This window comes from Phocoena sinus, chromosome 10, assembly GCF_008692025.1.
Source record: "Phocoena sinus isolate mPhoSin1 chromosome 10, mPhoSin1.pri, whole genome shotgun sequence".
In the NCBI taxonomy this organism is placed as follows: domain Eukaryota; kingdom Metazoa; phylum Chordata; class Mammalia; order Artiodactyla; family Phocoenidae; genus Phocoena; species Phocoena sinus.
In genome coordinates, this window is record NC_045772.1 from 76,141,736 (window position 1) to 76,165,839 (window position 24,104).

Sequence of the window (24,104 nt, forward strand, 5' to 3'; positions counted from 1 at the left end):
CCAAAATTTCTGACAACCAAAATCATTGTGAACTGAACATATATAATCCTAGCTCAAATAACAGCTAAGTCTTTCGAATTCATTTAAAGATGTATTTATTTACAAGATACAAGTGTTTAATATTTAATAGGAATTAAAGTGCTTAATTTTACAATGTTTCCAGTTCTCTGCCTTTATGACCAAATATACATATGTTACACAATATATACACTATCTGCAAGTATTTTACATTCATATAGCTAGAAGAGAAAAATTACTTTTTGTGTATACTTTCTCACATTTGAGTTAATTCTAAAATTTTGCTAATATACATTTCAAATTGATCAGTCAACAATTCAAAAACCCAGATAACACTTATTCAAGAATATCAGTCAATTGTCACTCATAAAATGAAATGCTAGTTTGGTACAACAAACAAGAACCTCCAAAGTTTTATATACAGACATGATTGCTATTGAAGGGAGACACCCCTCCCCAAGTGATACATTTCAACATCCATATAATGTGTAATATATAATGTAATTCTGTTATCATAATGGTCCCCATAGACTATTATGTCTCTTCCCAAACCCATATATATGTGTATATATATATATATATATCACTCTATGTATTTGGTATTTACTTATTCAAATATGCTACAATATTTCTTGATTTAATTTCTCACTAAATCTACCTAATCACACTAATTCAATCTATAATGAATTTTAGGAAGGGGTAAACATCATGTAACTCTCAGTGACCCCCAATGAGTTAAAAACTATCTTGTAGAAGCCATGTGCTATTTCATCTCAAAAGACAGAAAGGACACTATTTTCTGCCAAATGTTCAGTCCATAAAGTAGAATACAGACCATGATTGACTTTAGAGGGATTTTTTATGTCAGTAAACAGTGCAGAAAATAGTCCAATAGAATTAATTCTTTTTTTTTAGGTCTAAAGGAAAAGTAATGACAAGATACTAGTGGTATAATTTAGAGGGCAAGGTGAAAGGCCCAGGTGTAATGGATCCCATCAGTGTGCAATTACATAGATTTACATCTTGTAGTTTATATCCCTCTGCAGTTTAAGTGTTTTTCATTTATCTTAGCATATATTGCTCTGATTTGGAGTCCAAGGGACTCTTTCTGTCCACCTCTCTGTCTGTTCTTGCTTGTTTCAGTTCCTAATCTTATTCCTCTCTACCACATCAGTAAAGAAAGCAAAGTTACCCTTTCATGACAACATGATTACAGGGCATACATAAGAATGAATTATACTAAAAATCCATGTATATAATTTATGTTAAAATATTTAAGTTAAAAAGAATACTTTCTATAAAAATTTCATTCCTATGGAAAAACAGAATTGGAAATCAACATTGCTTTTACATATATACATGTATGCATAAATTCAGAGAAAGGGTTTTAAAAGTATATCTAGTGGTCTTTTATATATCATACTCCTATTTTCTAAATCTGGAGACTCTATAGTAGATAGTAATATGAAAATAAAAAGCAATTTGATTTTACTAAAATTGGATGAGAATGAAAAAGTAACATGATCCACTACAGATGTCCAGTATAGTCCTAAGAATAAGAACAGGTTAGCCACAGATTTTATATTAATATATTCTTGAAGAATACAAAAGTTAAGAATGAAGACATTATGACATTCTTGCCTTTTGAATTAATTTTAGCTTATAAATACCATGTGATTAATCTTAGACCCGCTAACAGGAACATTATGTGATGTAGAAAGATTTAATGTATTTTCTACTGTGCATTATAGCAAGGATACCTGGAAAAGAAAAAAAAAAAAAGAAAAAAAGACCTTTGTTCCCTAGAAGTTTATTTGCTCCTGTTGGTGTCTTTTCCTCAGGATATATCCAGCTCAGGAAAATCATTATTACATATGCTCAGAATAAGAACTTAAGCCTTTGAGTATAACCATAAATGAGATCTAAAATTTAAAGGGGAATTTAGATCTGTTTCCTGTTTCCACAAAGAAGACAATAAAAAGTGTGGTAATTTAAAAAAACTGTTGTTGTTGTTGTTTTAATTTGGGTAGCTTACCCAGTGAATATAAGTACACCAAGCTATATTAAACTTCATGGAAAATGAAATGTGTAGTGCAGATGTGCTTTAACTGTTTTTAACCACCCATACATACCCTTTGCAAAAAAAAAAAAAAAAAAAAGGCTTTAAAAAACTTTAAAGTAAAATAAAAAGGATTTTGATGGTTACTTGAATCCAAGGAATAATGTTGTCCCTCCCCCACCCCACCCCCGCCACACATACGTTCTTTTCCCTATACTGAGCAATTTGAATCACAGTATCACTCCTAGGAGTTAATTTTCTATACCCTTGTGGCTAGGAACATTCACATTAAAAGTTCAGTGTAAAACCTACCCTGTAGAGTTTTATTGCTTGCATACATGATGGCATTATAGATGCCATTATTACAAAAGTGGCTGGTGGCATTTTTCATTATTGGGTCCCACTTAAAACCTGGAGATAAGTCTGCACTACATTTCATTGGTAGACTTTCAATAAAGCAAAATTTATGTTGAGAAAACTGGAATGTTTTATAAAAAATAGTTTTATCAAAGAAGTATTTTGTTAAGTTTAGAGAAAGGGCACTTTAAAAAAAAGATGATTTAGAGAAAATAAAGAATAAGACCAGAATGGAATGTTGGTTTTAATAGTAAAACAACCAATTATTTTTCTAGGTTCAATTTGTCATGACTGCTCAGGTGTCTCAGAAAGCAAAAGACAGATTATTCTTGTAACAAGACAATCACATTTTGAGGTCCTTTGGTTGAGTGTTTCTAAATGGCTAAGAGTATTCCTTTGCCTTTCTCCAAGTAAAAGCATTTGTGATTCTTTAATAAGAAACAGGTAAGGCTGCTTCATTGCTTCTCTTTGTGCTTGGCAAAAGAACATGTGGAATGTGAAGATGGTGACTGGACAAGCAGAAATTCTCTTCTAATACTAATATTTCTATTTTTTAAAACAAATTAAAGATAATGTTAAGAGCATGATAATAAATATTCTCTTTACATGAGTATTCTTTAAATAATCTAAATTAAATAACATTTGATATTTATTGAGCCAAAGCTTGAATGTGTTCATGTTACTTCCATTCCAGCAGAACTTATTTGTAGGGAAAGTGTAATCTTCTTGTTGTTCAAAATAGTTTTCAAAAATAATCTGGCTCGTAAATCTTCTAATTGGCTCTTACATTTCCATTTTTCTATCCACATTTACAGAAGTCACCTTCTCCTGTTAATCATTCTACATTTCTATTGCTTCTCTTTTCTTGAGATTAAGAAAACCAAAGCATCACCTAGAGCCGTAGTTCAACCTCAATAACCACCCCTGAACACAAATACACACACAGCTGGCAACTAGAAAAGAGAATCAATGTAAAAAATTAAAAATTTGTCCTTAATTTAATAGGGCCTAAGAAGCTACCTTTATCTTTTTTTGGCTCTAAGTATTTGGTTTAATGTTGATGGATCATGGCTGGTGTTCCTTTTACAGAGGAAGACAACCTAATCATGCCCACTATAATTAGTTTATCTGCTCCTTAGGGGTGTGGGGGGAAGAAAAGAGATACTTCAAATATTTCTTAAAAAAAAACAGGGCCTGAATAGATGTGTGGCAATCTCAAATTCTGAGTGAAGCTAATCTACATTTAAGGTGTAATCCTCAAAGGCCGAGGATAGTGGGGCCATTCTTGTTGATTTCTAGCAGACAGATGCATTAAAAAGTGACAATATGTGGAAAATGACAGAGTAAATGAGAAAAAAAAAAAGAGAGAGAGAGAGATCTAATTTTGAGGAAAGGATTAACTTAAATAGCCAACTTAATGTGAGATTTTAATCACAATTACAATATAATAAAAAGCAGCCTTTGTTACAAGGAATCACATTTTGTCTATTAAAATTCCCCAGAGGATAAAAGGGAAAAGAATGCTCAAACTGTCATCAATCATCTTGTACCCCCCAGAAAAACCTGCCATTAAAATATTGCTTTTTTATATTGTATTTTTCCCCACTCTTCTTTAATGAGGTGGTTTAAAGAGTTGAGGATAAACTTTCTTAATTACCTATCCATCCCCCTCAATCATAGGTTATCCCATGTGAATTTTGTTTCATATCTGACAAACGAATAGGCCCACACAGTTATCTTAAGTGTTAACTATATATAGTCCTCATTTAACCACAATTAACAGTCTTATGGGAAAGAAAAACATAACAATAAATGTAGTTTCCATATGTCCCAGTTCTGTGTAAGGTCAGGTATCTTGTACATGCTGATATTAACTGCTGCAACAATTAGAGGATTGTAAAAGGTAAAATAACCTGTATGACTAGACCATCCCAGTGACCAAAATGCACTTATCTCAGAATAATCAAGACTGAAGCATTAATTAAACCCTCATCTTATATTTAAGTAGGTATTATTAGCACCTTCAAAGAGAGGCACTGTTTTAAATAGGCACAGAACAAAGAAAAATAGTACTTTAAAAATACTGTTGGAATTCACTAATATATCCCATGCCACATAAATTACAGCTTTTTATTATAAAAATATCAAGACCCTTAGATGTCAATCAGTTAAACATAAATCATCAAAAACATTTCTTAAGTTTAGAACACTGGTCAATTCCAAGATAAAACATGCTGTGTATTTAAAAAATAAATTAGAGACAAATATGAACCTAAAGTTGAAGAGAAAAGCATGTATAATGTGTGTGTATATATATATATATATTTGTATTTAATACTATATATACATAATTGCTATATACTTAAGATATTTTATTCTTAGAAGTATTTCTACAAAAACAAGTATCTTAATAAGTTGAAAGTTTGAATACCAACAATTTGTTTTTTTTCTTTTGTTTTAAAAGAATGTACATCATTTATGCAGCTTGAGCTTTATAAACTAAATTAAATAAGTTAATAGCCTAAACTGTCCCTGTATTTTTTATTTTTAACGTGGATCTATTTTGGCAACATGGAGGTATATCTTTTAAACTGTTATAAATCCTACATGTGTAAGTGAAGACATTAAAGGATTTCTTAAATGAAAGTGGCCTTTTCTAACCTGAAGTGATAGAATTGATACCAGTTTTTTCCAAGACAAAAGTACATATTCAAGGAATAGCTCATTAAAAAATGCTCCATTTTTCACATTATTTCAAACTTTATGGGTAGAACAGCTCTACACGTTAATTTCAGTAAGAGTACATAAACATAGGAAAATAGTCCCCCCAAGGATGCATTTATGAGCCTGTATTTTTCAACATAAAGTGCTAAGAGATGAATAAGGAGAGCTGAGAATGTTTTGAGCTGTACATCTTGAGACCCCCCTCCATACTGCAGCAGGCCCTGGAACTCAGCATTCTGATTTTCTCTTAGGTTCAGGATGATCGTCCAAAGTGGCTGGATGCTTACTAGGGCCATCTTGCGTCTCACCTGTGACAGCTAAAAGGATGATTTTCAGCCACTTCTGTTTCAGTTCTTCACTGTCTGCAGCAAAGCTGTGCACAGACTTGGACTGGGTCAGTTTGAAACTGTGTGGCAGGTCTGCACTCCTCAGCATATCATCCACAATGTAGCCCAGGAGTGGAATGGTGGCCTGGGCTCTGACATCCTAAGAAAAAAGCATGGTACATAAAGAAAAAACATGGTGAGATGTGATCCGGCGCCCACTAAACCTCCTTTCTTACAACCATTCCACAGACTCGCACTGTGAACTCTCCATGGAGAGAGATGGGGATCCAGTGCTTTTAGCACAGCTTGTGTATGAGGCCACCCGTAACGTCACCTGAGTGAATTGATGAATGAGTGCTGACACCTAAATCAGCTAGAGTTCATTGACCCCACACCTCTTTCCCTGTGAGGGAGCCCATTCAGTTCTTCATTCAGTGTAAAAGGGAAGAATAGTCATCTTATTGTACAAAACCAGCAAATGTTAATGATGATTTCATTATCAAATGCAGTTCTATTTGGTGTTTCATTCATTCATGCATCAATTTACTTATGGACAGGAAAAGTATGTAGGAAAAACAATGAAACAGAATAAAAAACCAAACAACCCAATCAAAAAATGGGCCGAAGACCTAAACAGACATTTCTTCAAGAAGACATACAGATGGCCAAAAGGCACATGAAAAGATGCTCAACATAGCTAATTATTAAAGAAATGCAAATCAAAATTACAATGAGGTATCACCTCACACTGGTCAGAATGGCCATCATCAAAAAGTCTACAAATAATAAATGCTGGAAAGGGTATGGAGAAATAGGAACCCACCTACACTGTTGGTAGGAATGTAAATTGGTGCAGCCACTATGGAAAACGGTACGGAGAACAGCTCTAAAAATAGAGCTACCATATGATCCAGCAATCTCACTCCTGGGCATGTATCCAGAGAAAACCACAATTCAAAAAGATACATGCACCTCAATGTTCACTGCAGCACTATTTACAGTAGCCAAGACATGGAAGCAACCTAAATGTCCATCAACAGATGAATGGATAAAGAAGATGTGGTATATATACATACAGTTGAATATTACTCAGTCATAAAAAAGAACGAAATAATGCCATTTGCAGCAACATGGATGGACCTAGAGATTATCATACTAAGTGAAGTAAGCCATATAAAGACATATATCATAAAATAAATAAATTTTAAAAAAGACATATATCATACGCTATCGCTTATGATATATATGGAATCTAAAAGAAAAGAAAAAAGACACAGATGTACTTATTTCCAAAACAGAAGGAGACTCACAGACACAGAAAACAAACTTTGGTTACCAAAGGGGAAAAGGGGGTGGGAGGAGGGATAAATTAGGAGGCTGGGATTAACATATATACACTACTATGTATAAAATAGATAACCAACAAGGATCTGTATAACACAGGGAACTATACTCGATATTATGTAATAACCTATAAGGGAAAAGAATCTAAAAAAGAAATATATATATATATATATCTGAATAGCTGTGCTGTATACCTGAAACTTACCCAATATTGTAAATCAACTATATTTCAATTAAAAATACACAAACACACACACACATATCTCAGCATTTTTAGTCTATTTCTAAAATAAAGTTTTACTAGCACTTAATGTAGATATAGGCTAAAACACAACAGGTACATGAAAATTTTTATATGTTTCCAGGTGAGTGCACAATTGATTTAAGTGTTGTTGGTTTTTTAAGCACAACACAATCCATAGTGGCTGGTGCATGTCTGCTGTTCCCATATATTTATCTCAGATCCATTCAAATAAGGTCTCAAAAAATTGTTATTGGATAATGTTAATCCAAGGTTGATTTAAATTCACCTTCTCACATTCCTTTCTTTTTCAAGTATCCCTCCGTGCAGGAAAAAAAAAAGGCTTACTAATATTTCCCATCATTAAAAATGCTCCTTCTTCTTGCCTCTCCCTCTGATTCAACCTCTTCTCCCTATGCCCTTTCCTAATTCAACTCACATTTTCTCAAACCCACTAAATAGGAATGAGAGAAGGGGGCAAATGATTCACAGGCTGAAGAAATTATTGGCTATAGAAGGAATCAGTCTAAATAAACTTGAATTTTAGTTACTTATTATTTTTCAATTGTAATGAAAAATAGTGAAACTGTGTGAATTCTCTTGTTCTATAGAGAAGTAATGGAAGGATTTTAAGTTCAGTGTCTACTGGCCTCCCTCCGTCCCTTCAGAAAGATGAAGTTTAGATACCTGGGGGGCACCATACATGTACAGCACAAGAGGGTCTTGTTTGGGGATCACACACCAAGCTTTCTGCCAAGGTTTTGACTTTTCCATATATTGAAGAAAACTGCACACCACACTGTTTCCAGATACTTCTGCAGATTCGATCTAGAAAATTCGATGGAAAGAAACAGTGAGAGAGTGTGAATGAACACAAAATGAACCAGATAGAGAGGTAATTCAACTTAAGGTAACATTCATAAATTATAATGTGTTTATATAAAATGTCTCCTGGGATTGTCTAGAGAAGGTTCATCTGCAATTATTATTTAAACATTCATCTAGCTCCATGATGAATTAAGTCAATTTTAACTGTATTACCAGACCTGTAATTTAAATAAAATTAAACATTTATTGACTGCTTACTATGAAGGCACTTTTCTTAGCTCACTACTTGTATCATTTAATCCTCACACCAACACCAAAAAGTTATTACTTGCATTATTATGAGGTTTAGAGATGAAATAGCTTTCCTAAGATTTAGGAATTGGTGTACTCGGATTTGAGTCTGGATCCAGAGTCTGAACTCTTAGCCACAATGCTATACCAATGTCACTATGTAAGAATGCAATAGCAAAAAGGCGAATACTTACCAGGAACCTTTGTCCTATACCTGAGATAATTTTAAAGTTTTTTAAATTGCAATAACTCTTTGTGGAACCATGTACGGTTTTCTGCTTTGTCTCCAAATACGTAAATCACTGGCTAAAAAGGGAACAAAACCCTCTGACTAAATGATGGTTTCTATTGCACATATCATGGAAAGCAACTGGTTTGCATCTATTTTCTATCTCTCAAATCCAGTGTCATCCACTGAACAGTGCTGGTTTGCAAACTGCTTTGCTACCAGTTCGAGATAAGCACAGAAAGCAAGAGTAAGCATTTAGAAACTTTTATAGCAATCTGACTTGTGATGATACCCAAGCACATAATTGTGTATTTTACAAAAATACTGAGCTGTGATGGTTTAGAAAGTAAAACTGGCCCTTCATCACAGATAGTTTGAGAAGCATTGACTGGCAAACAATGGACTGCTAGCCCACCACCTGTTTTTATATGGCCTGTGAGCTAAGCAGAGTTTTTACAGATGACCATTTAAAATCAATCTGATGATCTAGAATACGAAAACTTTGGACTCCAACTAAGTGAAATGTTATCTCCCCTCCCCCAAAGGAATTCCATACTTCTTATTACCATATTACAAAAATTATACTAAATTATTACTTTTAATTTTGTCAATAAAAATTTGAGAAAATTTGTTTTCTCTCTTGTTTTAGAAGTAATATTCTCAGTTTTGCCTTTCAGCCTGCAAAGACTAAAATAGTTTCTCTCTGCCCTTTTACAGAAAAAATTTGTTGATCCTTGGTCTAGAGGACATAACAAACTAGTTGTCATGAGTAAGTTTCAAATATATATGTATATGTGTGTGCATATGCACACATCCACACTTATCTTCTACTTATGGACTTCACACTATAAATACATTTGATTAAATGTGTTAACCTAATAAGTAATTGATTAATTTTCCTCTAAGTACAGGTTTTTCTAGAAAACTACCTAGAGATTTTTATTTCATAGATACAGCCTGAAATGCACCCCTTAAAACAAGTTATTTGACTCATTATTCTATGCCAGTCTCATCCATTGCTGCTGTTCAGTCTTTCGAGACTGTGTTTCTGGAAGCTACTAAAGCATGTCTTTCCACCCTCCCTGCCAGAGAAAGTCTACTCTGGTCTGCCATACAACCAACAACTATATCCTAGAAGAATGCAGAGTTATAGTTTGTGGGCCTGTACTTTAAACTCAAGTGGACATTGAAGTTTATGATCCTTCTTCAGTTAACAGAAATGACTTTTTGTATGTTTATACAGTACAGTGTAGGGTTCAATAAACACTCATTGATTCTTAAATAAATTGTAGAAATTCTTAATAAACCAAGTATGTCTATGATTTTAGATACATAAGAGTTTTTTTTTTTGATACATAAGAGTTTTGATCATGAGTCTATTCTTCACATAATTCCAGGCTATCTTGAACTTTCTGTCAAAAAGCCCTTATTATGTAGTTTATTACTTATGTTGTTAATATCTTTGGGTGTAAAACTTATTTCAGATACTAGTCGCATTACAGTTCCTAGGTTTGGGAGGTCTGAATTTATCTAAAACATGAATCAAGCTTACTTGTGAGACACTTCAGTAATATTTCAATGTAGTTCTCAGATTACTGTCACTGGCCATTAAATGATTCTTTTAATGCAATAAGCTGGAAGAGTTTTTCAGGTAATAAGACTTTAATCTAAATTTTAATAATATCATACAGTATTTTCAAAGCCAATATGATGAAACTGAGAGAAAAGCTTTCCTCTTAAAAAAATATATATAGTAGTAAGTTGGGCATTAGAAGAGATGTCAATTAATACTCTAATATTTGACCACAGCTACCTTCACAAAATCAATACACAATCAGCCCTCCATATCTGTGGATGTAGAACCTAAGGATATGGAGAACTGGCTGTATCACGCCACTGTATATAAGAGACTTGAGCATCCGCGGATTTTGGTATCTGTAGGGGTCCTGGAACCAATCCCCCGCAGATGCCAAGGAAGGACTGGATTTACTCTCAAATGCACATTGGTTAACATAGCACTGTCCCTCATCTTTCTGTACAACTGAGCATGACCGCAAGAGTCAGCAATAGAACAAAAATATAAATCTTGCTCATCGTAGTCCAAATTATTAAATACTAAGAGAAATAACAAAATATATTATTTGTATTCTTCAGAGTTAAAAAAAATTCTGTTTCTAGTATAAAAATCTGAAAGATATCCAATATTTAATATTTCATACCTCTAAAATTCCTTTTCTTTTCTTTTCTTCACTGTCTGTGAATCCACTTATTATCTGATAACAGTCTTTACAAACTTTGCTCAATTTACCACCATCATACTCAAGTTGAGCTTTATAATCAGAACACTTCCAACAAACCACCTTAAATTAAGAAAAAATAAAGAAGAGTGAATAATCATATTTTAAAAATAACAGGATTTAAGCAATAATCAGTTATAGGTAATAATAAATGAGAAAAAGTTAAATGTAAAAGGCAAATTTTTATCAGACTAACAATATCCCCATGAACATTTGGAGTATTTGTCATGTATTATAATGCTGTTTGTGATGGGCTCTGCTTGCTCATCCTTCTCTTCCTGGCCCTAAAGGTAGGAGCTCTTCAAAGGCTTGGTCCAGACCATTACACTTCATACCTCTGGATGTTTTATATCTTCCCCAAATGAATTCATGGTCTACCTTGCTCCCAGCTTTCTCCTTATCACACTTCGTCCCTCCCAATCTGTTCCCCTCTCAGAGTCCTCTCTATCGCTGGAAATAGCACAGCCTCCTAACCAGTTATGGCAAGTCAGAAACCTAGGAGTCATGCCGATACCTCTCTCTACCTCACCCCATAGATTCACCATGTTATAAAGTCCTGCTGATTTTATCTCCTAGATATTTTTTCAATCTGTCCATTTTTCTACATCTTCCTTGCAATTACCTGAGTCCAAGCTATCAATGTCCTGGTTTGGACCATTATAGCCTCACAACTGGTCCTTGTAGCATTCCTACTGGAGTCCAGGCCACTACTCTAAGATCCCCTCCAAGCTATTTTCCAAATGGCATCAGATGCTTCCTTAAAAATGCTAATCTGATATATTTCTCTTCTATTTAAATTTCTTTAAAGTCTTCCCTTTGCTCTTGGATATTGAATAAATTCTTAACCATGGCCTATAAAGTCCTGCATGATTTACCTCTCTTACTCTATCTTCAGTGACACTGGCTTCTTACAGCTCCTAGAGTGCTCTGCTCCCTCCCTCTCTCATCTCTGCTTCAGTGAGTTAGCTCTTGCTCATCCTTCAGATACTGACTCAAATTTCACTTCCTCAAGGAAGACTCCTCCAACTTCCAGAATACAGCCCATCTCTTATCACTGTGCTATTAAAGTTCCATATGCTTTTATTTTTTTTTTAGAAGATGTTGGGGGTAGGAGTTTATTAATTTTTATTTATTTATTTTTGCTGTGTTGGGTCTTTGTTTCTGTGTGAGGGCTTTCTCTAGTTGTGGCAAGCAGGGGCCACTCTTCATCGCGGTGCGTGGGCCTCTAACTATTGCGGCCTCTCTTGTTGCAGAGCACAGGCTCCAGACGCGCAGGCTCAGTAATTGTGGCTCATGGGCCTAGTTGCTCCGCGGCATGTGGGATCCTCCCAGACCAGAGCTCGAACCCGTGTCCCCCACATTAGCAGGCAGATTCTCAACCACTGCGCCACCAGGGAAGCCCTCCATGTGCTTTTTGCATGCACAGATCACAATCTGTAATCATATACTTGTGTGATTTTTCGATTAATGTTTGTCACCCTAACTAGGCTGTAAGCTCTATGAGAAATTGTCCTTGTGTATTTTGCTATTTATAGTAACTGTTTAAAAAATAACCTTGCAGTTTAAAAAATTATCTTCTTGGGGACTTCCCTGGTGGTCCAGTGGTTAAGAATCTGCCTTCCAATGCAGGGGACATGGGTTCAATCTCTGATGGGGGAACTACGATCCCACGTGCTGTGGGGTAACTAAGCCTGCGTGCTGCTATTACTGAGCCCGTGCACTCTAGAACCCATGTGCTACAACTAGAGAGCCCGTGCACCGCAACTACTGAACCTGCATGCTCTGGAGCCCACATGCCACAACTAGAGAGAAGCCTGCGTCCTGCAATGAAACATCACACACGCCACAACAAAGATCCCGCGTGGTGCAACTAAGACCTGACGCAGCCAAATAAATAAATAAATAAAATTATCTTCTTGCTTCTAGAAGAATATTTTCCCTCATTTATAGTGGACAAACTATATTTAAGAAATATAAATATTAGTAAAACTTTCGGTTTAGATTCACATCATGTAAAATTCATAATAAAAAATTGTTCATTGTTTTCTCATACTTTCAATGAAATTACACTAGGATTTAAAATTAGACATGTCTGTATCTGCAAATTCATATCAACTAATATTTATTTTCAAAGTATGTCACAGTACATTCATATTTTTGTTTGTTTACTGAAAGCAAGTATGTCAATATCTGAAATCATTTCAAGCAAACTCAATGAGAGATTTAAAAAAGTCTTGCACTGAGGGGGGAAAAAAAAGATGTTTGCTATCAATTTGATTTTGATTATAAAACTGCCTCCCTGAGTCAAAACTTAGGTAAAAAGGAAGAATAAATCTGCAATGTAATTGAGAATAATCTGAATGTACTATCAATAAAAACTGTTGCACGAAAGCATACTAATAATACATTCAGTCATGAAACTACAATGCCTACCCTTCTCTATGCTTATGTGTTGCTTTTTAGAAGAAAGTATTAATCTTCAACTTGGTTTACAAGGCCCTCCAAAACCTGCTGCTACTTCTCTCCAACTTCAGGTCATGCTTTGTTCCTTCTCACTCTTTCCATATGAAACAATTCAATCCCTGAAAACCTGTCAACTGCCTTAGCTGGCTTGAGTTGCTGAATCTTGTTAGAGATATTTCATTCCATTAAATGGACTAGTGTGTCCTTTTAAATTTATAACCATAAACCTCTAATAGGCATCTTTGTTTCTTTGGTAGGCTCACTTTTTCCTGCCCAGAGACAACTATTACATACTTAGCTCTCTTTCTCAAATCTCCCCCCTCCCTCTTACTTCCCCCTTCACTTTCAGATGATGACTCTTCCTCATACTTCAATGAATATGTAGATATTATCAGACCTAAATTCCCTCATTTCCCACCACCAAATCAAAAGCACACCCACATTTCCACTCATCTTTCCCTTTATCCTTTTCATTATAATGGAGGGAAGTTTCCCTCTCCCCATCAAAAGTATGAACTTCTACTTAAGCTATAGGTTCCATCTCATATTTTCTCAAAGTCATTGACTCCTTTGGTTATTATTTATCTTTCTATTTCTTAGATTGCTCATTATGCTCCAGCTACATGACCTTTTGGCAGTCTCAAGAATAGATCAGGGCTTCCCTGGTGGTGCAGTGGTTGAGAGTCCGCCTGCTGATGCAGGGGACATGGGTTCATGCCCAGGTCCAGGAAGATTCCATATGCCGTGGAGTGGCTGGGCTCACGAGCCACGGCCGCTGAGCCTGCGCATCCAGAGCCTGTGCTCCGCAACGGGAGAGGCCACAACAGTGAGAGGCCCGCATACCGCAAAAAGAAAGAAAGAAAGAGAGAGAGAGAGAGAGAGAGAGAGAGAGAGAGACAGAGACAGAGACAGAGACACAGAGAGAGAGAGAGAGAGAGAGACAGAGAGAGACAGAGAGAGAGAGAGAGAGAGAGAAAGAAAGAAAGAAAGAAAGAAAGAAAGAAAGAAAGAAAAATTTAAAAATTAAAAAGAATAGATGAAGCTCTATCCTACCTCAGGGCTTTTGACATACAACTCTCACTGCCTGAACGCTCTTCCTGCCTTCTTTCCTTTTTGTTTTTTTTTTTTGCGGTACGCGGGCCTCTCACTGTTGTGGCCCCTCCCGTCACGGAGCACAGGCTCCGGACGCACAGGCTCAGCGGCCATGGCTCACGGGCCCAACCGATCCGCGGCACGCGGGATCCTCCCAGACCGGGGCACGAACCCATGTCCCCTGCATCGGCAGGTGGACTCCCAACCACTGCGCCACCAGGGAAGCCCCTGCCTTCTTTCTTATGGTTAGCTCTTTCTCACCTTTTAGGCATCAGCTTAAATATCAAACGCCTCAGATAGGTCTTCATTTTTCTAACTAAAATTGGTTCCAAATCTTCTTCCATTACCGTTATTCCCCATTTTAACTTCTTGATTTCTTATTGCATTTATAGTCATTTGAAATGCTTGTCTGTTAATTTGGTCTGTTTTCTCCATTAGAATGTGAGCTCTGTGAAGCTGGCTACCATTTTGCTTACCAGTTTTTCTCCAGGACCTAGCACAGTGCTTTGCATAAAGTTATCACCAACAAAAGTTTATCAACTAAGTGATTTATTGAATGATTTCTTTGTTTTTTTCCAAGTTAATGATTTTACAACACTTATATAGTGACTAACAACCTTAATGACCAAGAAAGCTCACATACATGTCCACATGCTCGACAATGATGCCTTCTCCTCGTCAGGGCATTAAAAGGTTCCTTGCATTTCATACACATTGTAACTTCATTATCTCGGATCCATCTTGGAGCTCTTTTTCCTAGCTCAGCAGTCTAAAAAGGAAAGAGATTCAATTTTAATGGCAAAAACTGTCATTTCCATCCATCCATCCATCCGTTCATTCATTTATTTATTTTAAAAAGAATTTTAACAACATTGCTCATACCATGTTCTGAAACTCAAGATCCAGAAAAAGAGAGAGAGAAAAAAAAAAGTTCAAAGACATTTAAGCAGCATGAAAAGGCACTCTATTTTATTCATCTAAGAAGAAATGAGATCCTGTCCAAATAGCCAGTTTTGGCAATGCAAAGGGAAAAGACTGGGTAACAAAATAACTAGATAGATCTTCTGCAACTGCAAAGAGAAAAGAACTTAAAGAATTTAATTCAACTTACAGAAACCTCTGAGTGAATGTCATTATCCTTGGCAATTGCATTTCTGAAGGTTTCATGCCTCTGATGGAAAGCATCAATAGTCTCTTGAAGTGCCTAAAATATACATGAAATTCAAGGCAGATATTAAAGTATCACATGCAAATTAATAAAAACACTTTATTAAACAAATATCTAGGATGGAAATCACCTTAAAAATTAAATGACCTTATTCTGATAACTACAATATGTGCATAATACAACAATATGTGCACATCTGGGTACACATACAGAGGTTACCACAAAACAAAAATGAAAATAGAAATCAGGTTTACCTTGATCCATTCTTCTTTGTCTTGCTCAGAACTAAAACAAACAACAACGAAAAATTAAAGTGAATAAAGAGAACATTAATGAGTTATACCTGGTGCATACAACTGTATTTATGTTAGTCCAACTTTCTGGAAAATTCAGGGATGTCCAAGAAGGAGTTATAATAAAAATTAAACAGAATCTCTGGCAATTGAACAAATGAATTCATAAACATAGTTTTATACCATCCACTTACTTTGGTACACATAACTTTTGATGGAGAGAGTTAAGTTTGGCTTCTATTAGTTTAACCACCATCATCTAGTTGTATATATCAGGTATCTGTAGATCTAGCATTATACTAGATATAGGCCTAGTCTTCCAATTCACCTTTATGAAAACACATGAGGCTTTGAAAGGCTGCTAGTCACAACCCATCTTAGAAAAGATTGCAATTATCCTTGAGACTATAAATTATCTGTGTAAAGCCTTAGGGAGCTATGTAACATTTCCTTTGGTAAACAATTTAATTCTATTTTGCTAGGCTTCAGGCAATACCATACCTAATTCATTATAGATAAAACACAATGAAGATTTAAATGCCTGTAGGAAGGAGGTTTCACAGATTAATGAACCCCAGTATTTAATAATTTTCTGTTGGGAAAAAATTTCCCTTTTAGTAGACTTTGTACTCAGTAAGATCTCCAAACTGAGGGATTGTGAAGAGTGGGCTCTATTTGTTTGCATGTATTTGGTAGGCATGGGCTAAGTCTGAGTCCCTGTCCCAGCCTGAATGTCACATGCCACAGTCCCACAGGTATCACATATGTATAAGTCTGTGATCATACCATCCATGTGACACCATCCATCCTTCTCACAAAAACTGAGTATCATCATGTGCCAGGAATACTGCTGGAATCCGTGCATGTCAAATGTAAGATTCTGCTTATATTTCACCTGGGTATCCGGAACCAAGAACCTTGGTGGGGGCAGGGGCTTTAATCTTGCCCCTCAAAAAAGGTTTCTCCCTAATGCTATGCCCCGCCCCCACAAAATCAGCTCTATTGCTCCGGAAGCATAGTTATTTGCTAGCTGCTTTTAGCCTTTTAAATGCAAAGTAACTTGACAAGTCTTTAATGCCTTTTTACTTTCTCAACCATGGCAGATTTTTAAATTTACTCCTTTGTTTAATTTACTCATCACTATATTTTTATATCCATTTAGCAATAGAAAACCATTGAATAAAAACTACATAGGGCTTCCATGGTGGCGCAGTGGTTGAGAGTCTGCCTGCCGATGCGGGGGACATGGGTTCGTGCCCCGGTCCGGGAGGATCCCACATGCCGCAGAGCGGCTGGGCCCGTGAGCCATGGCCGCTGAGCCTGTGCGTCCGGAGCCTGTGCTCCGCAATGGGAGGGGCTACAACACAGAGAGGCCCGCGTACCGCAAAAAAAAAAAAAAAAACTACATAAAATAATTTTGTTTCAAAAGTTTATATTCTTTTGAATATGGAAGGGGAGGCAGAGTGTGAGAGGTCAGTCTTCAGGCTGACTTATTTAATAAGAAAAGTAGAACATTTTTTTCTGTGTTGGCTTCAGAAGTGAATTCTCTTTAAATATCACCAAATATATACCCAATTTGGGGTTCCATGTAATCCTTCAGACTTTCTGAGAATTTCAGTGTTTGTCTACATTCTTGAGAGAGTCATTATAGACCAGAAGATAAGTAATCACACTTCATTCAGATCTTCAATTCATCATATAATCATAAATACAACTAAAGCAATGAGATTAGGGGAATAAGAAATTTAAGGAAAAATGAATGTGTTTTCAGTACTAACTGGAATGTATCCAATAGTGCATATTGGAACTCTACAAAATGATAACTGCCTATACTTAAGAAAAATTTTCATGAATCAGCCCCATCCTGAAGTGAAAACAGCCCAACCTGCTAATGGAGGGGGGCTGGAGTCCGTCTCAACTCAGGCAACCCAAGAATCCTTGATAATCTCTCTTCTGCTGTTCAGACACATCTCTTGGGTTTGCAGATTTGGAACTATGCTGATATTCAGAGCCAGCAGAACCTTCATTCATCTGTAATGAAGACTTCTATGATGATCAGAACAATTGATGAGTCTTCTCTGTGGCCAGGGCCAATCATTCAGGGAGTCAACCACTGAGTGAGGACTTAGGTCAGGGGCTTCCAAGTACAGTAACATAAATTGTTCTCTTGGGTTTGATGGCTGGGGTCCAAATCCCACCATGATAAAGTAGGAAAACCATAACATCCAAGCCAAGTCCTCCACCATTTGAACTCATGCTTGAAATGCTGCCTCCTAATCCTCAGGGCAGCCTCCTGGCAGCTCCCTAAGTAATGCAGGTTCATTATATATTTTCTGTGGGAAATCAAAGAACTGGCTAGGTATTTCTTCAAACTTTCCTAACCTGCCACATGTTCCATATCTATAATCACCAATTCCCTGCCTCCCTGGGTACAGATTCCTATTAAAATAATGTATTCTCTTTTGAAAATGTGAAGTTTAAGCTCGTACATAGTTACTAAACACAAATATCCAGGATGAGTTCACCTAAGCAGCCAGAACCACATGCTATTGGTGCAAAGGAATAGAAAGGAACAGAAGGGCTCTCTGATTCTCCATGGATTCTAGTGTATGAAAACCATCAGAGATGGGATCAGTAGTTAACCTCTGATCTGTGAACTTTTGGTGTATCTCAATTTTCACCATGCTAGGTTTTTTTTTTTTTTATAGGATAAATGGATGACAGTTTCCTAAAGCAGATATTTTAAAACCTGACAGCACTCTGTCTTCTAGAGGTTCACGCATGAGGTAGCTGTGATCTACTACAGTGGTTCTCATGTTTCGTTTCATTTTTTTTCTTTCCAAACAGGGTTATGCTAGGGGGATGGATGCTAGGCCTCCAGCTCTTTCTCTCCCACTCAATAAACATAAAAGAAGAGCCACCCCTTCCAGAAGTCCTGGTTGCTAGAGGCTACTAGAGCCCCAAATGGCCCCCTTCATGTATCCTCAACTGTGGCAGGAGAATCATCTTTTCCAAAATGCCTCCCAAATGATTGATTTCCAAAATCATTCTCTCCATCAAAGTGCCATTAAGTCCTATAAATGCAGAGTCTCTGAAGGACAGATAGTTAAAGCTTCAACATTTATCATGAAATAATAAACATCAATAAACATTTGTGGACCAAAAGGAAGGATGGCAGAAAAAAGGTTAGAGAACTTTTTCCTAGAAGACTCAAAACTTTGGCTTGAATGCAACAATTTGGTCACTTTAATTTACTGAATGCTTACTGACTGAAAAACCACTATCCTAGGCACTACAGAGTAACCAAAAGGGAAGACATAATTCTTGACTTTCAAGAGCTTACCTCTTTCCATTTATGTCCAACCAGACATGGGATAGATCCTCAGAATTATTTTGTCCTACGATTTATTCCGATTCTTTTGTAAAGTTGTGAGATAGGAATGGTTCTCTTACCTGGCTTGCAGTTCCAGTGTTCTCTCTTTCCCAGATACCTGGAAAGTGTGTGGATATTCCTCATTGTGAGTCTCTACAATTTTCATTCCATCAATGCCAACCCTGGTTCGAACTGTGAATTTAGAGCCCACCAAGCTGAATCTTGGCACGCAGTACAGCAACATGTTGTTGAACTGCAAGAAGGCAGAACACATGTCAAAAAAAAGGAAAACAAAGAAGACAGAGGAAAGTGACCAATATTGAAAGTAGCCCTAGACAAAAATTCCAGGGAATACCATACTTTCTATGTGAGAAAAATTACTTAAATACCAGAGAGCTTTTATGCTTGTATCAAAATTGTCATATTTTAAAATTTGTAACATATATTTCCCCCCGTGTTGGTTCATAAATATTTTATTAATATTTAAGTAAACCAATCATCATTTTGTATTAGTAAGGAAATTAGTTAAGGAAATTAAGCTCAGCAACAATTTATTAAGGACCTCTATATACAAGAAACTGAAGTTCTCAACCATGTAAGTTGAAGCCCTTAGACAATAAAATTTCTAACTGTTGTGTCAGGCAACAAGTCTACAACAGCTGTTAGAGGAAAAGATTAATATTTAGCAATTATTTTTACCAATGTGTTTAATGTTGTTTAAAAAAGTGGGCAAATTTTTTGCAGTACGTGGGCCTCTCACTGTTGTGCCCTCTCCCGTTGCAGAGCACAGGCTCCGGATGCGCAGGCTCAGCGGCCATGGCTCACAGGCCTAGCTGCTCCATGGCATGTGGGATCATCCCGGACCGGGACACAAACCAATGTCCCCTGCATCGGCAGGCGGACTCTCAACCACTGCACCACCAGGGAAGCCCCTGCCCCACATCTTGCTTAAGAATTCATCATGTACGAATTAACAGAAAAGTCATTTATTTTAGCAAAAAGTCTTTATTTAAAATGAAGAAACTTATTTTGAAACTGAATCAAATTAGTGCCTCATTTCTAGTCAACCATGAACAGCTCTTGGTCTTCCCTGGTGGTGCACTGGTTAAGAATCCGCCTGCCAATGCAGGGGACACAGGTTCAAGCCCTGGTCCAGGAAGATCCCACATGCCGCAGAGCAACTGGGCGCCACAACTACTGAGCCTGAGCTCTAGAGCCTCTCTAGTGAAGCCCGCATGGCTAGAGCCCACGCTCGCAACAAGAGAAGCTACCGCAGTGAGAAGCCTGTACACCACAACGAAGAGCAGCCCCTGCTCAACGCAACTAGAGAAAGCCCATGCGCAGCAACAAAGGCCCAACGCAGCCCAAAATAAATAAATAAAAAATAAATAAATTTATAACAAAACAAAACAATGAACAGCTCCTGCTAATCAGTACCAAGCAATGATTTGGGGAAGGCAGTTAATTAACTTTTAAATATATTAAAACATGCAAAAGGATGAAACTCTAAATATGGGGGTTAATTTGTAGGCAGATTCCTAAAGAAGGTCCATATTTATCTTTCTACTTCATATTTATTGTTTCTAACACTGTTTCTAGGCTTAAATATATTTTTGTAAGACAAAAGCAACTGGGAACTTAAAACACTTATGTAACCTCTCATGTCTCAGGATCATTATCTGTAAAAGTCACAGGTTGTTGAGAGGATTAAATGAGGAATAATGTCCTGTTTTGTCAGGTCCTCTTTTTAGTTCCAACCAAGAAAGAAATGTTGATGGATATTTAAAACATTTCAACATGTTTATGTGACAATGTCCACTGTACTCATTCTGAAAGCAAATTTTTTACCAGTTTGTTCCTTGTACATTATTTTGCAACTTCCTATAACCAACATCATAAATTTCATTTCCACACTGGATAATGTAGAAATAAAAGGGCACTAAATACATTTTTTTTTTTTTTGCGGTATGCGGGCCTCTCACTGTTGTGGCCTCTCCCATAGTGGAGCACAGGCTCCGGACGCGCAGGCTCAGCGGCCATGGCTCACGGGCCTAACCGCTCCACGGCATGTGGGATCTTCCTGGACCAGGGCACGAACCTGCATCCCCTGCACAGGCAGGCGGACTCTCAACCACTGCGCCACCAGGGAAGCCCAATACATTTTTATCATATATATCTGAGCACCACATTTCACATTTACATTTCTAGAAGGGAACATAATGCTTTATCATTAATTGTCCACTGTATTCTAAGTATGGCAATCATAGCCTCATTGTAGTACACAGAATTTAAAGATCTGAAAATATCTTAAAGGTTCTCATCACCATCCCAGCTGGCAACAGCTTGCTAACTGTTCATGTTAGTATTTCTTTCTCTCTTCTATAAGGCCTTCTCAGGAGGGGATTTGACCATGTCTGAATGGTACTGCAGGAGTTGCAAAGCGCCACCAAAATGGACAGGACTAGCCAATAAATACCCTTTTTCTTCTACTTAGAGGTGAAGGTGATAATGTTTACAAAGAAGATGCCATATACGTAAAGGAATTAAGTAGCTAGTCCTGTTCCCTCGGTGAACCTGGCTCCTGTGGCAAAAGCCACCATCACCTTCTCTGGGTTTTGCTGGTGCTAAAAGAGGGAGTTATAACAACTGTAGCACCAAGTAGACTGACTTTCCCTTTTAGTGAAAGAAACTCCTTTTATTCCATGCCCGCTGCTCAGAAGTAGTTATTGACAAAGCAGTCTCTGGCTGGCAAGCTCTAGAAGTGCTAGGCTGTGCCGAAACCTAGAAGAAAGTCTCAACTTTATTAAAAGTGTAGGGAGGTTCCTGCTTCTTGATCTCCAGGGTTCCTCGACTAGTTATTTCAAGTCTCTTTAAAATATATTATTTGATTGAAATAATTCAATTTCATGTCTCATAAGTGACAGTTCATTAAAGTTTGTTTTAGAAGGTAAAAATACATTGTTGGAGAAAATTTCCAGTGCCCGGCCTGTATTCAAAGTTTAAATAAGTCAAGAGAAAAATATATATATAACTCTGTCAAAAGGTATAAGGTAATAAGGACTAGAACTCCAAAGAGCCAAGATAAAACCTCCTATCATTCTATGGGATAATTCAGTGATTTTTTTTTTTTAACTTTCAGATGTCAGGTGTGGTTATTTACTTACTCAACAGAGTACCCTACATAACATAAAAAGCATGATGTGGAGGCAAGTAAATATGCAAACACATGATGATCATTTGAAAGCTGAAATCAAATTCTAAATATAACTTGGTTTTTCAGATTTACACATGTAATATCCCCAGAATAGGAAATAGAAAACTATTTTCCTTCTAGAGAGAAAGAAAAAATAAAAGGTACTTCTGAAGTTTCTACATATAAGAAGAAAAAGATGCTCCATAGGAATAAATGTGTGCCGGGGAGAGGAGAGATTCTGTGACAAGTACAGTACTAGAGGGGAAGGACTGAAGGAATGAACACTACAAGAACTGCTTCTAAGATGGTCTTCAAAAGATGAATAAGGCTTTCCTAAAGTTTCTGCTGTATGACTCCATTCTCCTGGAAGGCAATGACACGATATGTTTGATAGCTTGTAATAACTGGAACAAGATGGGTACTTTTCTCTAAGTCACTACTGTTGTATTCCCCCAAGGCTCTTTGCCATCTGTCCTCCAAATAGCTGTTTAATTTGGCCCTGAATTAAGGTATTCAATCCAAAGCTATTTCCAGAATAATTCTCAAATGTGAAAATTAAACCAAGACCATTGGTTAGACACAGAGCTGAAAGTTTAACTACAGAAATCGTGACACTGATGTTGAAGAGGGGAAAGGAAAATTATCTAAGCACCTACAGGTAAAGACAAAGGGAAGACACTGGCTCCCAGGCATTTTGCCCAGAACAGTATATTAAGCATGTCTTTTTAATCTGGATTTTTGATGCTTTGACATCTTGGGGCCTTGCTGACATTGGAGGACTGCCCCCTCTCAGGACTACTCAATTCTTTGAAGACAGTGAGTGACTCACCTGCAAGCATGACTTCCATATGGAAACCAACAGATCCAGAACTCACACCCCAAGCACCTCCTCTATTGAGCGCTTACACTCCGAGTCAGTATTCCCCTTCCATAAGAACCCTAAGGCTAGGTACCAGTCAACAGTCCCTGTGTGCCAGAGCCTGATGAAATTATTTAAACTAGCAAATTCTAAGCTGGTTTTCTCTGCCTTGCCTATTCCTTCTCGCAGAAACCACATACAGGCTCTTGCCCACATTTGCTGCTTGCTTTCTCTGCCTTCTGACCAACTCTGGTGCTTTCTCATGTAGCTCTTCCATGGTGTGGCATGCCCCCTCCTTTTGGAATCTGCGAGTATAACTATCTTTTCAATGGCAATCATCTCCTGATGTGTTGGCCTCACCATATTTGAATAACAAAACCTATATTTCAAAATAAACAGTCCTCTGGACCCTAACATGACATCACATGTCCCTGATTAACATTTAGGTCTCTGTAAAGCTTCTGAAAGGTGAAGTTCTTCTGTTGAGCTCCAATGAAGATGTTTTTATAGTTAACTTGTAAAATATCTATAAATTTTTAAAGTTATTGAGATATAATTCATATACCCTTTTAAAATGTATAATTCATGGGTTTTATATAGTTGTAAATTGTGCAGCCATCACGACTATCTAATTTTAGAACATTTCCTGACTTTAAATGGAAATCCTGTATCCATTTCCTCCTCCCCACCAGCCCCAGGCTACCACTACTTACTTCATGCCTCTATGCATTTGCCTATTCTAGACATTTCATATAAATGGAATCATATCACACAGTGTGGCTTTTTGTGAATGGCTTCTTTCACTTTACACAATGTTTTCAAAGTTCATCCATGTAGCATGTATCAGTATTTTATTCCTCTTTACTGCCGTATAATATTCCAGTGCATGGTTATACCACATTTTGTTTATCCATTCATCAATTGATGGACATTTAGTTTGTTTCCACTT

At 36.8% G+C, this 24,104-nt stretch overlaps 1 protein-coding gene across 12 annotated transcripts in view; it reads right to left on the reverse strand.

Annotated features, from left to right (window-relative positions):
• Positions 1 to 24,104, reverse strand: part of FGD4 (FYVE, RhoGEF and PH domain containing 4) — a 211,515-nt gene that overhangs the window by 6,270 nt on the left and 181,141 nt on the right. For 8 of the 12 annotated variants that reach the window (XM_032644476.1, XM_032644482.1, XM_032644484.1 and 5 more), the window contains 7 exons: positions 19,184 to 19,356; positions 15,692 to 15,722; positions 15,381 to 15,473; positions 14,913 to 15,038; positions 10,637 to 10,777; positions 7,757 to 7,897; positions 4,894 to 5,644 (listed from right to left, as the gene is read on the reverse strand). In XM_032644476.1, coding sequence (XP_032500367.1) covers positions 5,387 to 5,644; positions 7,757 to 7,897; positions 10,637 to 10,777; positions 14,913 to 15,038; positions 15,381 to 15,473; positions 15,692 to 15,722; positions 19,184 to 19,356 — 963 coding nt within the window. In that variant the 3' untranslated portion in view covers positions 4,894 to 5,386. Of the gene's footprint in view, positions 1 to 78; positions 5,645 to 7,756; positions 7,898 to 10,636; positions 10,778 to 14,912; positions 15,039 to 15,380; positions 15,474 to 15,691; positions 15,723 to 19,183; positions 19,357 to 24,104 lie in introns of those variants that run through there. The other 4 variants (XM_032644475.1, XM_032644474.1, XM_032644473.1 and 1 more) reach the window with 2 other exon arrangements.